The 17316-nt window shown below is 37.7% G+C and overlaps 1 protein-coding gene across 3 annotated transcripts in view; it reads left to right on the top strand.

Moving 5' to 3' along the window:
• The window catches only part of SPHKAP (SPHK1 interactor, AKAP domain containing), a 191889-nt gene that overhangs the window by 134853 nt on the left and 39720 nt on the right, over positions 1-17316 (top strand). For 2 of the 3 annotated variants that reach the window (XM_027515334.1, XM_027515318.1), the window contains exons 4-5: positions 10963-11022; positions 13267-13401. In XM_027515334.1, the coding sequence (XP_027371135.1) occupies positions 10963-11022; positions 13267-13401 (195 nt within the window). The remainder of the gene's footprint in view (positions 1-10962; positions 11023-13266; positions 13402-17316) is intronic. The other variant, XM_027515326.1, reaches the window with a different exon arrangement.

The raw sequence follows: 17316 nt of genomic DNA, 5'->3' as shown, positions 1-17316 counted from the left end.
CATAGAAGCATACATTCTACATGGATAAGTCATATGGTATATTAATTATATCTCAATAAAACATATTTTAAATGGAAATCTAAAATAAATATCATGTGTTTTTATCTGGTAAATGTATATCAGACATTAAATTTATCCTCATACTCCAAAAGAATTGTCTTTAAAACAACAAAAATTTTGGGAAAATGAATAATTACTCTAGAGTAGCATCCTTATTTTTCATTTATTTTTTAGGTTAGCAGTAAAATTGGCCTGACTTATGGTTAGTTAAAAAGCCTGTCATTGCTTGAAAGTCTATGCCTTTTACTTGAATAGCTACCCCACAACAGCATTTCAAAGTTATTTAAAAAAAATATTGCCAATGAAAATAGAGGAAAATTTGACAGTCTCAAGTGTAAATAAAACTTCATATTTTATTTTGCATGATTGCTGAAATCATTTCAAAACAATAACTGGATACACATGCAGTGTAATTCCAAACAGTCAAGTATGTTCTAGAATGTCTGACAGCTCTGTGGCTTGACAACATTGATATATAAATTGCCATTTTAGTTTTCATCAACCTAAAGGACTAATCAGAGGAAAAGGCACATCCTTTAAAAGGTAACCATGGTCCAGGATCCTGAATCTAGCAGAAGTCTTTTGGTTGAGGAAGAAAGGAGGCAATTTTTATTTTGAAAGATTTGTCAATCAGCATTTTAAACTACCAAATTAAGAGATCCTCTCATCACCACATGGCCAGATGGCTGCATTGTTAGAAGCTGCAGAAAAAAGGAATTGGGTTTCTTCTAAGATAAAGCCTAAGTATATATTTGGTCATAGTAAACATTCAAATGCCTAGATTTCAAAAGCAATTTGACATCATGATCTTTGTTAACATTTTCTAAGCAGAATCTCCATAAGAATAGAAATAGATTTTAGCTGACTTCAGGAGAGATGAAAACATACCCAGGAAAGAAAAGCAAGGTTCCCACATTCTGGGCTAAAACCCACTTGTCATATATCCTCTTGCACAGCGATTTGCTTTTAGTGGGTGCATTATGTAATGGCATTTCTCAACTGTTGCATTTGACTATCTGAACAATCCAAAATGTTGACTAAAATGAATACATGAAAAAATGAAACTGTCCACATACAGTGGATCAGTTCAAAGACTGAAATCTGAAATTTTTACTTGACACATTAGTATTGTTTTTATCTGACTTAATTTGCATTGAAATAAAACTATTTATTCAGTTCAGTTCAGTCACTCAGTCACGTCCAACTCTTTGCAACCCCACGAATTGCAGCACGCCAGGCCTCTCTATCCATCACCAACTCCTGGAGTTCACTCAAACTCACATCCATCGAATTGGTGATGCCATCCAGCCATCTTATCCTCTGTCGTCCCCTTCTCCTCCTGCCCCCAATCCCTCCCAGCATCAGAGTCTTTTCCAAAGAGTCAACTCTTCGCATGAGGTGGCCAAAGTATTGGAGTTTCAGCTTTAGCATCATTCCTTCCAAAGAAGTCCCAGGGATGATCTCCTTTAGAATGGACTGGTTGGATCTCCTTGCAGTCCAAGGGACTCTCAAGAGTCTTCTCCAACACCACAGTTCAAAAGCATCAATTCTTTGGCGCTCAGCTTTCTTCACAGTCCAACTCTCACATCCATACATGACCACGGGAAAAACCATAGCCTTGACTAGACGGGCCTTTGTTGGCAAAGTAATGTCTCTGCTTTTGAATATGCTATCTAGGTTGGTCATAACTTTCCTTCCAAGGAGTAAGCGTCTTTTAATTTCATGGCTACAATCACCATCTGCAGTGATTTTGGAGCCCCCAAAAATAAAGTCTGACACTGTTTCCATTGTTTCCCCATCTATTTCCCATGAAGTGATGGGACCAGATGCCATGATCTTAGTTTTCTGAATGTTGAGTTTTAAGCCAACTTTTTGACTCTTTATTAAATATAGCTAACTTAGAAAAGTTGTTATGAATTGTTTCTTTGTAGTTGTTTTGTGTCCAACTCTTTGCAACCCCATGGACTCAACACACAAGGCCTCCATCTCCCTCACCATCTCCCAAAGTTTGTCCAAGTTCATGTTCATCGTATCAGTGATGTCATCCAGCCATCTCATACTCTGACACCCTCTTCTCCTTCTGCACTCAATCTTTCCCAGTATCAGGGACTTTTTCAGTGAGTCGTGTGTTCACATCAGGTGACCAAAATACTGGAGATTCAGCTTCAGCATCAGTCCTTCCAGTGAATATTCAGGGTTGATTTCCCTTAAAATTAACTGGTTTGATCTCCTTGCTGTCCATAGGACTTTCAGGAGTCTTATCCAGCACTACATTTCAAAAGCATCAATTATTTGACCTTCTGCCTTCTTTACAGTCCAGCTGTCATAGCCATACATGATCACTGGGAAGACCATAGCCTTGACTATAGGGACCTTTGTTGGCAGAGGCATGTCTCTGCTTTTCAACACACTGCCTAGGTTTCTCATCGCTTTCCTGCCAAGAAGCAATTATCTTCTGATTTCATGGCTGCAGTCATCATTCTCAATGATTTTGGAGCCCAAGAAGAGGAAATCGGTCACTACTTCCACCTTTTCTCCTTCTGTTTGCCATGCAGAAATTCCAGATGTTCAAGCTGGTTTTAGAAAGGCAGAGGAACCAGAGACCAAATTGCCAACATCCGCTGGATCATCAAAAAAGCAAGAGAGTTCTGGAAAAACATCTATTTCTGCTTTATTGACTATGCTAAAGCCTTTGACTGTGTGGATCACAATAAACTGTGGAAAATTCTGAAAGAGATGGGAATACCAGACCACCTGACCTGCCTCTTGAGAAATTTGTATGCAGGTCAGGAAGCAACAGTTAGAACTGGATATGGAACAACAGACTGGTTCCAAATAGGAAAAGGAGTTCGTCGAGGCTGTATATTGTCACCCTGTTTATTTAACATCTATGCAGAGTACATCATGAGAAACACTGGGCTGGGAGAAATATCAATAACCTCAGATATGCAGATGACACCACCCTTATGGCAGAAAGTGAAGAGGAACTATAAAGCCTCTTGAAGAAAGTGAAGGAGGAGAGTGAAAAAGTTGGCTTAAAACTCAACATTCAGAAAACGAAGATCATGGCATCCAGTCCCATCACTTCATGGGAAATAGATGGGGAAACAGTGGAAACAGTTTCAGACTTTATTTTTTTGGACTCCAAAATCACTGCAGATGGTGATTGCATCCATGAAATTAAAAGCACTTACTCCTTGGAAGGAAAGTTATGACCAACCTAGATAGCATATTGCAAAGCAGAGACATTACTTTGCCAACAAAGGCCCGTCTAGTCAAGGCTATGGTTTTTCCAGTAGTCATGTATGAATGTGAGAGTTGGACTGTGAAGAAAGCTGAGCGCCGAGGAATTGATGCTTTTGAACTGTGGTATTGGAGAAGACTCTTGAGAGTCCCTTGGACTGCATGGAGATCCAACCAGTCCATCCTATAGGAGACCGGTCCTAGGTATTCATTGGAAGGACTGATGCTGAGACTGAAACTCCAGTACTTTGGCCACCTCATGCAAACAGCTGACTCATTGGAAAAGACCCTGATGCTCAGAGGGATTGGGGACAGGAGGAGAAGGGGACGACAGAGGATGAGATGGTTGGATGGCATCACTGACTCAATGGACATGAGTTTGGGTGAGCTCCAGGAGTTGGTGATGGACAGGGAGGCTTGGCGTGCTGCAATTCATAGGGTCGCAAAGAGTCGGACACGACTGAGCCACTGAACTGAACTGAACTGAATGGGGCCAGATGCTATGATCTTAGTGTTTTTTAATATTTAGTCTTAAGCTGGCTCATTCACTCTCCTCCTTCACCCTCATTAAGAAACTTTAGTTCCTCTTCGCTTTCTGCCATTAGAGTGGTATCATCTGCCCACTTGACTTCACGTGTTATGAATTACAATCTACTTAAAATTATTTATATTTTCTTATTTTAATATAGTTTTAAGGTTAACCTTTTCTCATAGTAGCTTTCACCAAAACATCTTAAATCACTATCTAATAAAGTATAGTAAAATTTTATTTTTACGTGCCTACATCCTCCATTTATGAAAGTAGACTTATAGGTAAAATGCTTGACTTAATAATACAGAGAAAACAGTGTATCACCTACAAACATTAAAATGTTTACTACGTGTGAGTTCCTTTGAAGAATATTTTATTAGATTATTGAAAAGTCAAAATCATAAAGTGGCATAATATTCTGTGATACTTATTCCTACAGTGTTTCATTTTAAAACCATAATAATGACAGAAGAGAGGCTTTGAATTTAAAAGTTATGCACAACCATAAAATTAGCAAGAAAAGTTGTTTGTGTTCTCTTGATGATGATACTGTGTTTCCATCTGCTTTAACTGAATGTATCTGCAGATGCTCTAAACAAGGACAAATGCAGACACAATGTGAAATCCATTTTATGTGAAGAACAAGGAGCCTTGAGTCCAAAAAAAAACTAGTACCTTTTATGTGTATTTATTATGATTCTCAACTTTTTGCCTGTTTCTCTTTTTTAGCAAATCCTTATTAGGGGATAAAGAAGCCAATTTTTAAGCACTTTAGGCCATATCAACAGCCTGATTCATATTAGCCCAGTTAATCCTCCCATAACTTCTGTATTTAATCCCTTACATTCTTGTTAGAAGAAAACTATGCAACAAATAAGGAAAATATTTAGTTAAATTGATGATTATTACACCTATCCCCTGTGATACGACTTTCACTTCACACATATACATTTATCAGCAAGGATTCATTGAGCATCTCTGAAATGCCAGGCAGTGATAAGCACTAAGGATACAGTGATGACCAGAATCTGACCTCATGAACGAATAATCTAGTCCAGGCGGAAGGAAATAAACTGTGCTCAAGAACAAAGGTAATTAAATAAACACCTGTACTTTAATTCATGTCAATGTATGGCAAAAAACCACCACAATATTGTAAAATAATTAGCCTCCAATTAAAATAAATAAATTAAAAAAAAATCTTTCCCCATATCACTTGACACACAGTAAGGCTCCTACATAGAAACAAGTTCCGTTCCAAAAGCGCATTTCTAAGTTCCATTTGTTTGTAAGTCCAACAAAGTTAGCCTAGGTACCCAACTAACACAGTTGACTATATAGTACTGTACGGTAGTAGGTTTATAATACTTTTCACACAAATAATACATAAAAATGAAATACAAAAAAGCTAAAGTATTTTTAATCTTATAGTACATGCCTTGAAAGGCACAGAAGTATAATGCAACAGCTGGTAAGCGAGGGCTGGCGTTGAGTGGACAGGCAGGAAGAGTTACTGACTGGAGAGGGGAGAGAAGGTGGGGACAAGGTAGACATGAGGGATTGTCAGCAATAGCAGATGGAGGGCAAGCTGCAATTTCATTCACCTCTGACATTAATAACACAGGTTCTGATTCCTTGCTGGATTCAAATCTATCTACCTTTTGGAAAAAATGATCCAGTGATGTCTGGGTAGTAGCTCTCTTTTTTCTCATCATGGATGGTATGTTCACATCTTTGAATGTTTGCAAATTAAAGTTTGTATTTCGAGGACTTACTGTATTTGGATTTGCACATACAGTCATTTGACAGATAACTCAGTGACATTGAGAGTCCTTTGGACTGGGAGGAGATCCATTCAGTCAGTCCTAAAGGAAATCAGTCTTGACTATTCATTGGAAGGACTGATAATGAAGCTGAAGCTCCAATGCTTTCACCACCTGATGTAAACAGCTGACTCATTGGAAAAGACCCTGATGCTGGGAAAGATTGAGAAGAGGGCGACAGAAGATGAGATGGTTGGATGGCATCACCTACTCAATGGACATGAGTTTGAGCAAGCTCCAGGAGTTGGTGATGGACAGGGAAGCCTGGCGTGCTGCAGTCCATGGGGTCACAAAGAGTCGGACATGACTGAGTGACCGAACTGAACAGTAACATCACTCCAGATTGAGATAAAGTGTCAACACAGAGCAGTTACATTTATTCCTAATTGGATGATGTCTCAGACATACCGACTCAGCCTCCATGCAGCCCATTAAACCATAATGAATAATCTCCTAGGCTTTAATGTTGGTCATACATAACACTTACCCTAAGCTGTTAGAAACTTTAACTTCCTGTTACCAAGTTTCCTTATATAATGTCCTCCTGTTTAAGTTTCCTCCTGTAATAACATGGGAGCAGTCTCACTTGCAGGAATGGAAATACCTAATTCTAACCCATAGGTCTCCTTCAATTCTTATTGCACAGGAAGTGTATCACAAAGTTATGAGTTCCCCTTTCATTCATCTTTTAAAAGTCCGCTGAAATTATTCCGAGTCTTTTACTGTTCAGAAAGAAGGACATTTTGTCAACCCACTTTGATCTCACTCTGGAGTTCCTCTAGAAAGTTTTCCTTGCCTTGGATTTCACAACCTCTGTCTTCTCCTTCTCCTCAGGCTGTGCTTAATACAGAGATTCTTATCATTCATTACTCAACAGCTGGTCAGGGGAAAACCATCCATTCGTTGTTTTGTGCCGTTTTCCCTCTTCTGCTAATTACATGTGTCCTGCCTGCCTGCCTGCCAAGCTCACCTCAAATCTATCTTCTCAGAGATGCCATTTGTGATGAATCCCTTTTCCCAGCTTTCTCCACCGGTACATGTGCCTGTTACTTCTGTAACACTTCATGGTCATCTTTTTAGGGATGCATTCAGCTTTCAGCACAGCAAAACTTTCTGAGAGCGAGAAAAACATCTGTTTGTCTTCTCAGCACCCAGCACCAAGCTGTAAACCTTGGACGTGTAGGGCCCTTAGTCCTCCGATCAACGTATACAATCTCCACTCCATAGCAACCATTCCCCAGTCCTACTGGACAGAGGCTTGTCGTACACTTTCCACTCAGAGTTCAGCATCAGAGGATGGCTGAATCTCAAGTAAACAGTCCACAGTCATAGAGAGTGAGCATATCCTAAGAGCATTTCCATCACAGAGACCATTTCACTGTGAAGTGCACTTACAGTAAAACTATCAAAGCTTCAATTTCAGGGCTCCTCGGGTACATAGGATCCTCTCGTAGGTATTCACAAAGTTATATGTTTTTGTGATTTTTGAATTGAAGATATTTAAATTGAGGTTGTCTCTTTCCATTCAGACTCCCTGCATCTTACCTGTTCTCATGTGGAGGGTCATCAGAGTGACCCCAGACATGTGTGGGGTCTGGCTCAAAAGAAAATGAGTGGATTTGTATTTCCTTGAGATATGTTTATGTAGTTTGAGATCACGTCCATGTAGGAAGGTAGGAATGTCTTCCTGAATGCTCCCATCTTGGACAGAGGGTAACCCAGCCAGACATTGCACCAAGAAGATTTCAGATGAGAGACAGTTTTCCAATTGAATGTGTCCTACCATCCCCAATACCAGAAATAGAAAATAGTAAACAAGGTTTATGAGCCAGGAGCTAGTCTGTGAAGAATTCTAGTCACCAAACATGTAAAATTACAAATACAAGATTGGGTTCCACTGGTGTCTAGACAACACAGAAGTTCCCCCCAGTGGAAAATTCAGTAACATAGCACTGAAAATTATAAATGTACCATGTCCTTGTCTTTCTTTTTCAGTAGGAATCAAAAGAGAATTTATCCAAATGTTAGTTTGTAAAGCACAAATTTTAATAGTATTAAAATGAATGAATATACCTATAGCCACTCATATACGAAAGAAATTATTTAGTGATTTCTCACAAGATTTGACAACAACCTGGAAAATGTGCAAGATATTATCAATATAAGTTTGTGAAGCTGAAGAAAATTAAATCAACAAGATTGGGGATGAATTATCTTTCTATTCTTGCTAGAGAAAATGATATTATAGCACTGCTTTTATATGAAGAGATAATCAGAGTATTGAGCCAACACTGTAGGGGGAAATATTATGTAAGTGTACCAGGCTGTTTATTAATAAAAATAGCATTTTTCAGAAAGTTCTTGTGTTTATGGTATTTGTCAGTCTTTTTAAATTTGAGATTTGTTGTGATTTCCTTTCTCTTTCTAAATAAATAGTCACTTTCGCATCTAATTTAAACTTTTCAATTTCATCATTCTTTTTCTAAAGGAATGTCTCCCAAAAGTGTATGTACATCAGGCCCTAAAAACTTCCCCTACCACCAACATCCAGAAAGATGTATGGGTTCAGTACAATATCAGCAAGCAACTGGTTTGTGTCTTGCTTTGTTCCAGTCTTGGTCCAGCCAGCAAGTATGGAGAGCTTCCTCCTCCAAACATAGGCAGAGTTTCACATTGTAACACAAAATTAATTTCAAAAAATGTTCATCTTCAGAAACGAAATACAGTATCAGAGGGCAGAGAAATGGTTATTATAGATGCTTTTCTTGGGTCTCTCTGCTTTGCCCTCTTCCACTGTGAAATAGGATAATAGAGCTTTGTGATGCCCAGGGGCCAGGTAATGCACCTTTCTTTAAGGTGAATGGAAAATTGTCTAATCAATTCAATAACTGCCATCCCAGCTGCCTGTAATGAAAAGCCCCTGAGTACTAATGGATACTGAACCAGCTTTCCAAGGGCAGAGTTACTATTATTATATGAATATTCTCAAACTGCTCTAGATTGTAAACCAGGAAGCACCTACTCTCCATGCTCCCATTTGCTCTCTGTCTGTAAAAGGTCTCATGCCCGAATCTTCCCTATTAACCAAAAGATTGAGAGTGTGGGTGGCATTTCACACCCTTCCTTATTCCAAATGTCCATCAAGTTATTCTTAACAAGCAAATACTCTATCCAAGAAATGTACTGCAATGATATTGTGAGCCCCGGAAACTTGAAGAAATCTCTCAATAATTAGGATTAAAACAATAGTGAACTTTACACTTCATCAATATATAACTATTTTAATTTTTAAGGCCTTTCCCAAAATCTTTCCCTTATGGTTCTTTTCCAACCCCAAAAAGAAAAACGATGGACTCTAAGAAAGATGACCCCAAACAACTAACTGAAATCAGAAATCCCTATATGCTTTCAGATATCCACTTAAGTCCAAATATCTGACCAACTATTCAGGTAATTAATATTCTCATCCAGTTTTTTATGGTCCTACTGTTTTTCTTCCTTTATTTTTTTTTTTTAATTAGAGAATAGTTGCTTTACCACGATGTGTGAATTTCTTGCAGTATAGCAAAGTGAATCCGCCACTCACATACATATGTCCCGTCTTCCTTGGATTTCCTTCCCATTTAGGTCACCACAGAGCACCAAGTAGAGTTCCCTGTGCTATTAAGTAGGTCCTTATTAGTTATCTGTTTCATATATAGCAGTACCCATGGTAGTTTATTTTAATTAATGTGATGTGGTTGTGGTTGTGTTCAGTTGCTAAGTTGTGTCCAACTCTCTGTGAACCCATGAACTGCAGTACGCCAGGCTTCTCTGTCCTTTACTATCTCCTGGAGTTTGTTCAGACTCATGTCCATTGAGTCAGTGATGCCATCCAACCATCTCATCCTCTGTAGCCCCCTTCTCTTCTTTCCCTCAATCTTTCCCAGCATCAGGGTCTTTTCCAGAGTTGGCTCTTCACATCAGGTGGCCAAAGTATTGAAGCTTCAGCTTCAGCGTCAGTCCTTCCAATGAATATTCAGGGTTGATTACCTTTAGGATTGACAGCTTTGATCTCCTTACAGTCCAGGGGAGTCTCAAGAGTCTCCTTCAACACCACAGGTCAAAAGCATCAATTCTTCGGTGCTCAGCCTTCTTTATGGTCCAACTCTCACTTCCATACATGACTACTGTAAATACCATAGCTTTGACTATACAGATCTTTGCCAGCAAAGTGATGTCTCTGCTTTTTCAATACGCTGTCTAGGTAGTTTTTCTTCCAAGGAGCAAGTATCTTTTAATTTCATGGCTGCAGTCACCGTCCACAGTGATTTTAAAGCCCAAGAAAATGAAATCTGTCACTGTTTCCACTTTCTCCCCATCTATTTGACATGAAGTGATGGGACCAGATGCCATGATCTTACTTTTTGAATGCTGAGTTTTAAGCCAGCTTTTTCACTTTCCTCTTTCATCTTCATTAAGATGCTCTTTATTTCCTCTTCACTATCTGCCATTAGAGTGGTATCATCTACAAATCTGAGCTTGTTGATATTTCTTCCTGCAGTCTTGATTCCAGTTTGTGCTACATCCACCCCTGCATTTCATATGATGTACTCTTCCTAGAAGTTAAATAAGTGGGGTGGAAATATACAGTTTTGACATACTCCTTTCCTAGTTTGGAATCAGTCTGTTGTTCCAAGTCTGCTTGTGATGGTTTTAAATTATAACAATTCTTTGAATGTTGCTCTGAATTACTATTTAATCTTGTAGCTATTGTTTTTACACTCTTATTTATCCAGACACTTATTTAAGATAGCTACAAAAGCATCAGAGTTTACAAGATTAAATACATTAAAAATTAAATAATGAGACACGAAGAACTCCATTGATAATACATGATATGAAAAGTGGTGGAGAAAGGGAGCAGGAAATAAGAGAAAAGAGAAAACCAGCAAGAAATATTTGCTGCAATTATAAAGAGTTTGCAAGTATTAAAAGCTTTTTTTTTTCTGTTTCATGAGATTTAACAACCCTCTAAAAACCTGAAGATTGTGTTAAGACTGTTACACTGGTTCTGTACAAAGAGGTTTTGTTTTGTTTGCTGGGCCATGAAAGGCAGAGGGCATTTGGTGTAATCAGTGGGAATCATGAGTAGGATATTAGAGACCCATGCAGAAGCTCAAAGGTAAGATGGCTGTTTCTATGCCAGATCAACTATATGGAAATATTTGACTCTTGAATCATTTGCGCGCAACTAATTCCTGCTTTCTTCAAAAAAGACTGTCAGGTTTTTCACTTAATTGACAGTTGTTGCCCTTTTCCCAGGTCTGCTTTGTGAACCTGGATGTGAACAAGGATGCATGCAGCACAGAGCGCCTGCAGCAGGTAACTCGGGGAACTGAACTCTGGGAGCTCCCTTCAAGAGCTGGCTGCACTGGCGAGAGACCTATCATGACTCTGCCTCAGTGATGCTCGCTTTGTAGGAGACTCATTAATTAGATGATTTCATCACAGCCCATCTCCCTGACCTCCTCCTGACATTTTTCTACAGTTTGCTCTCCTTACATTTGAGAATTGCTTTCCCAAGTAGTCTAGGCTGTTTCCTAAGCAGTCTCTTTCTCCTGCACCCCCAGTGCCTAGGAGTGACTTTTCTACTGCCCCCTTCTACGCACTCAAGCACTCTTTCTGTGATGACTTTTCCAAAGTTTTTCCAAAACCTGCTTGATACCAGCTAGCCCTTCCCTCTGGCTTGCTCCTTCTTGCTGCTCTCATCAAATATTTTATATCTAACCTCAGTTTCTCAGCCCCACACTCATCTGGGACTCACATTTTTTGCACTCTGTGGGAGATAAATATTCCAAACTTATCCAAGGTTGTGAGATTTCTGATGTAAATCCCTGACAACATGCAAAAACTTGAAGACTCACTCAATCCTTTGGAACCAGAGCCTGTCGGTACAATGGGAAGGGTTCGTTAGTGTGATATGATTTATCATTTCATGCCCAAAGCTGAAGATGGTTTGATTTTACTGTTTGGTACAACACTCTTTAATGTATAATAGTATACCATTTGCATCTTGATTGCCATAGGACAGTGGATCTGAAATTACTCAGTTACTCCTATAACTTCTTTTTCTTGACAGTGCTCCACCTGAAGATTCTCAAATTTAATTGTCCATACAGATAATTTATTACAGATTTCCACTGAGCCCCAAATATCCCTCATCTGTGTAGTACTATAGAGATTTTCTAAAGAAATTATACAAATAATTTCATTTTATAGAATTGTGGTGCTAAGTTGATCAGAGAGAGCAGGAAGGAACAAGCAAGCTGTCATCTTAAGAACTGTGTGTTTCCATCAAACTTTATGATACAGAAAATATGCATTATAGCATAACAGCATTTTTCCCACTTTTATTTCTCCAATTAATGTGATCTTCATGGAAACAAAAATGTTTCAGCAGTGATCTTTGGGACAGCTATTGCAGTATTTAAATATGCAAATAGATGACAGATATTAATTTTTAAATATGTGTGAAATGAAAATTTGGTAATATGAAAATTATATTTTCAGAGTATATAAAATAAATATGTAGATGTGTATTTCTGATTAATCTGTTGTATATGAATCTCTTAGAATTCTCTGTGTTCTCAGGTTTTGATTGTTTTTTTGTATCAAATAAACATTCTTTTGTTTGATATGAAAAAAAATAAGTATATATGTGGAGCACAATAAAAGACTAAAGCAAAAAAAAAATGAAGACTGTATTTAACAAATTTATGACTGATTCGAGACAGTCTTTGGCTATTGCTTAAGGGCATACATAAGCTGATTTAGCTACATAAAGTTGTTCTCTCATCTTTCTGGATTTCAGGATACTTACGCGTGAAAATGAAGTGATAGTGCTGCCTAATTCATTTAGGGGTGTTGCAGTGATTGAGTGTAGCAATGTAACATACATGCAGTCCTTAATATGGTACCTCAATATACAGAAAAATCAATGCCAGTAATTATTTTATTATTAATATTATTACTGGGGGCTTCCCAGGTGGCGCTGGTGGTAAAGAACCTACCTGCCAATGCAGGAGACATAGGAGACTCGGGTTTGATCTCTTAGTTGGGAAGATCCCCTGGAGGAAGGTATGACAACCTACTCCAGTATTCTTGCTTGGAGAATCCCATGGACAGAAGAGCCTGGCAGACTACAGTCCACAGGGTTGCACAGAGTCAGACATGACTGAAGCGACTTACCAGGCAATTTTATTATTATTAGCTTCATTAGAACACATGATTATTAGTCAACGAGTTGCTTATTCAAGGACTTAAAAGGGAAGAAAAGTCCCAAACTACCATGGATGCCTGTGGTGTCACAATAAAATCATTAAGTGTTTACTTTGGGAAACTTCAAACTAAAAATTGTTAAATCTTTATGTTTAGGAAATTTTCTATTCCAGTCTAAACCTTTATGCTTCAATTTTATACAATCTCTTCTCGTAATAATCTTAGTAGATTCAGTCATCTATATTATGAATAGTTATATGAGTATATTAGTTTTGCAAGTAAAATAATTTTGAGGTAGTATTTTGGAAGTGAAAATTATCTCAACTAATAAAGATTCTTGTTCTACAGAAGTTGGTCAATGTTTCACCAGATCTTCCAAAACTTATAAGCTCCATGAATGTCCAACAGCCAAAAGAAAATGAAATTGTCCTCCTAAGTGGGTTAACATCTGGAAACCTACAGGCAGATTTTGAAGTTTCACAGGTAAGAAATAGTAGCTCTTGATAAGCAATTCACTAGTAAGTTATCTGTGGTCAGCTCTTGGCACAAATCAGTAAGAGGCCCAAATGAAGCAATATGTAGACTCCCATAGCATGTGAATCTAAATGTCTTTGTATCCTATAATAGACTTTACTTGTACTTCTTTTAAATATTACCCCTTCAAGTTTGACAGAGTTTCCCTTACATTGATTTCTAACATATATTATCTTCTCAAGTTTACAGTACGAAGTTGCACTTAAACTAGAACAGACACACCAGGCATTGGTTGGTTAGCTTGGTTTTCTACTAATCTGCTGAGTAATCAAAACCAGAATTGTCTTCTGTTTCAGGAAAAATAGCAAAATTCTAATTCATACCGTGTGATGCCAAAATGGCATAATTTCTTCTTTATGGATACTATTTATTTTTTAGGCTATATCAAACTAGCCAAGCAAATAAATACAGGATAACAGTCCCAAAGATGAAAATGGAGTTTCCTAGGCCCAAAATAAAGTTCCCAGAAGAAAAGAATGTTACTGAAAATTGAGTTTAAAATACTATTATCCTTCAATCCATTATACTAATGTTTGTTATTATTAAATAAATAATTATAATGCTGAAGAAAACTTTAACATTTTAAATTGTTTAGCCAATTTACATAAAATTTCTGAAGACATGCTGTATAAAAGATTGTGAATGTTCTCACATAAGATACGTGAATAGTGATTGATAACTACAGACTAAAATAATGAGCATTTATTTTCCTCTATAAATTGTTCTTCTTTGTGTTTTAGTTTTGCTGGAAAGTTTTTAAATCTTCTTTTATTCTTTAATCCTTCAAAATATCAGAAAACGTTTAGTGGGCCACCCACTATTTCTTTCCATACTTCAGATGCTCAGTGAAAATCTACATACAGCCCATTACAATTTGCTCCTCAAGACTAGAACAAGATCATTCCCAATCTAATAACACATTTCTTTAGTGAGAAAAATAATTGTGTGAAAAGAGAATATGGAAGTGGACCTACGTGCTATTTATATTAGGCAAAGCCACAATAACCAAATGTATTTTTTCAAACCAGAGTTTTAAGAGTGGTTTCTGCACCAGACCTATTAGTTATGATTTCTAATTAAACTCTCCATGAGGAGAGTTGGAAAAAACACAGGAAATGGAGTCCAGCAGACCTGAACTGCAGTGGTGGTTCTTCCCCTTTATATTTCTGTGACGTGGATGAATGGAGAGACAGAGATTGACACATATACACAATCGATGCTATGCATAAAATCGATAACTAATGAGAACTCTACTCAGGTCTCCGTGGCGACCTAAATGGGCAGGAAATCCAAAACAGAGGGGATATATGTATGCATAACTTGACTCACTTGGCTGTACAGCAGAAACTAACACAACACTGTAAAGCAACTGTACTCCAATAAAAAATTTGTATAAAAAGAATTGGCCTTTCTGTGCCTCTATCTGTAATGGGGCAGTAGCACCAGCAACCTTGTAGAAAATGGTTAACATTAGAGGCAATAAGGTATACAAAGCACCCAATAGACTGTCATATACTAATATCTGCCACTATTTTTAATTAATTTTTATTGGAGTATAGTTTCTTTACCCTGCTGTATTAGTTTCTACTGTACAGCAAAATGAATCAGCCATACAAATGTTAATACCTGTATCCCCTCTCTTTTGGATTTCCTTTCCATTTAGGTCACCACAGTGCATTGAATAGAGTTCCCTGTGCTATTCAGCGTATCTTCTTAGTAATCTATTTTATACATAGTATCAGTAGCGTATATGCGTCAATCCCAATCTCCCAATTCCTCCCACCCATAGCCCTTTTCCCCTTGGTGTATCTCCCATTATTTTCCAGCCTCTTCTGTTTGCCATCATGTACCTAAGACGCCCAGGATGTTTATTTACTTTCAAGAAGATTGTAAACAAAATAGAGTTTCTTCCTAAGGGTACCACATCTGTGTAACATCGCATGTTTAGTAACATCCTTTCCCTAAGTCTGTCTTGAAGTATGACTTAACTGCTTATATTACTTTGTTAACATTCCTTTTGATTTCTGTCCCATTTCACCTTATGTTATTTATATTTAGTCTAAATGATATAAAATAACCAATCATTTAATCTGTATATGTGACAATTTCATATGGTTCAACTTTGTTATGATTTTTATTCCTATGTGATCTACTGGGAATATATCGTGCCGTATTCCCTAGAGTAATTATTTGATTCATGTTTGTACCTCCATTTCATAGAAGAAAATCTATAACAAACCTAGACAGCATATTAAAAAGCAGAGACATTACTTTGCCGACAAAGGTCCATCTAGTCAAAGTTATGGTTTTTTCAGTAGTCATGTATGGATATGAAAGTTGGACCATAAAGAAAGCTGAGAGTTGAAGAATTGATGCTTTTGAACTGGGGTGTTGGAGAAGACTCTTGAAAGTCCCTTGGACTGCAAGGAGATCAAACCAGTCAGTCCTAAAGGAAATCAGTCCTGAATATTCATTGGAAGGACTGATACTGAAGTTGAATACTTCAGCTACCTGATGCAAAGAGCCAACTCACTGGAAAAAACCCTGATGCTGGGAAAGATTGAAGGTGGGAGGAGAAGGGGATGACAGAGGATGAGATGGTTGGATGGCATCACCAAGTCTATGGGAATGAGTTTGAGCAAGCTCTGGGAGTTTGTGATGGACAGGGAAGCCTGGTGTGCTGCAGTCCATGGGGTCACAAAGAATGAGACAAGACCAAGCAACTGAACTGAACAGAACTTGTACTTCCCAACATATCTTGCATATAATAGGCACTCAGAAAATATCTGGCAAATTTCACTTTATTGTCTTACTTCTGAATTCAGTGGAAAGAAAAGTAATAAAGTCAGCCACCATTACTCTAGAGCAGTGGGTCCTCACCATTTGGGGGAATCACAGATTCTTTGTGAATTTCACAGAATCTATAGACCAGTACTTCTCAAAAGTTAATGCATGTAGGAATCACCAAAAGTTTTCTTGAAAATGTAGATTCTAATGTGGTAGACCTGGGTGGAGTCTGAGATTATATATTTCTATCAGGCTCCCATGTGATGCTGAGGCTGGTAGTACACAAACCACACTTTGAAAAGCAAGGCCACCTTCCTTGGGAAAAGACCCAGTCACTTAAGGACATAGATAAATCTTATTTCTGAGCCTCCTAGGGACCCCTGTACTCAGAGAATGATTGAATTTTTCATTTTATAATCATCTGTCTTAGAGTTACTCTAATTATATATAGTATACAAAGAGATTGATAAATGATATTTACACACAAAGATATACTACTTTCAGAGATACAATATGAATATCTATGTGTATGTGTTCTTCTGCATGTATGCATCCTCACCACTCACACACACACACATATATACTTATGTACATACATATATATAATACATTCAGATATCTACATTCAAACTCAAGCATTTCAAAATGGCAAGTTAACTAGGATGAGACCTAATTACCTCCAACCACAGATAAGCATGTGTTTTAAATAATCTCTTTTTATAAGAGGAACATGTAGACATAAAATATTCCCAAGCATTTTAAATTCCATCTTGAGATAAATTTATTTATCTTCCCTTTGCCCACTGTTGTTTCCATGCAAATAATTTTCTCTTAAAAATTGCTAGAAATCAGCATATTGTTCCTCTTACAAAGATGAAAACCCAATGCACAAGTCATATGTGTAACTTACTAGTAATCTGTGCCAAGGGCAACTGAGACTTTACTGTTGTTCTAATGAACGACACTATGAATGGTGAAAATATGCAGTGGAGAATAGCGGGGCAGTCTGTAGCCTTGGAACTGAGGAGAATCAGCAGGTCTCCGTGCGACACTCTCCAGTGATCTGTCTCCCTCACT

The sequence above is a fragment of the Bos indicus x Bos taurus genome, chromosome 2, assembly GCF_003369695.1.
Source record: "Bos indicus x Bos taurus breed Angus x Brahman F1 hybrid chromosome 2, Bos_hybrid_MaternalHap_v2.0, whole genome shotgun sequence".
Lineage (NCBI taxonomy): Eukaryota > Metazoa > Chordata > Mammalia > Artiodactyla > Bovidae > Bos > Bos indicus x Bos taurus.
Note: the sequence above shows the minus strand (reverse complement) of the source record. Positions and strands in the feature narration are given on the sequence as shown.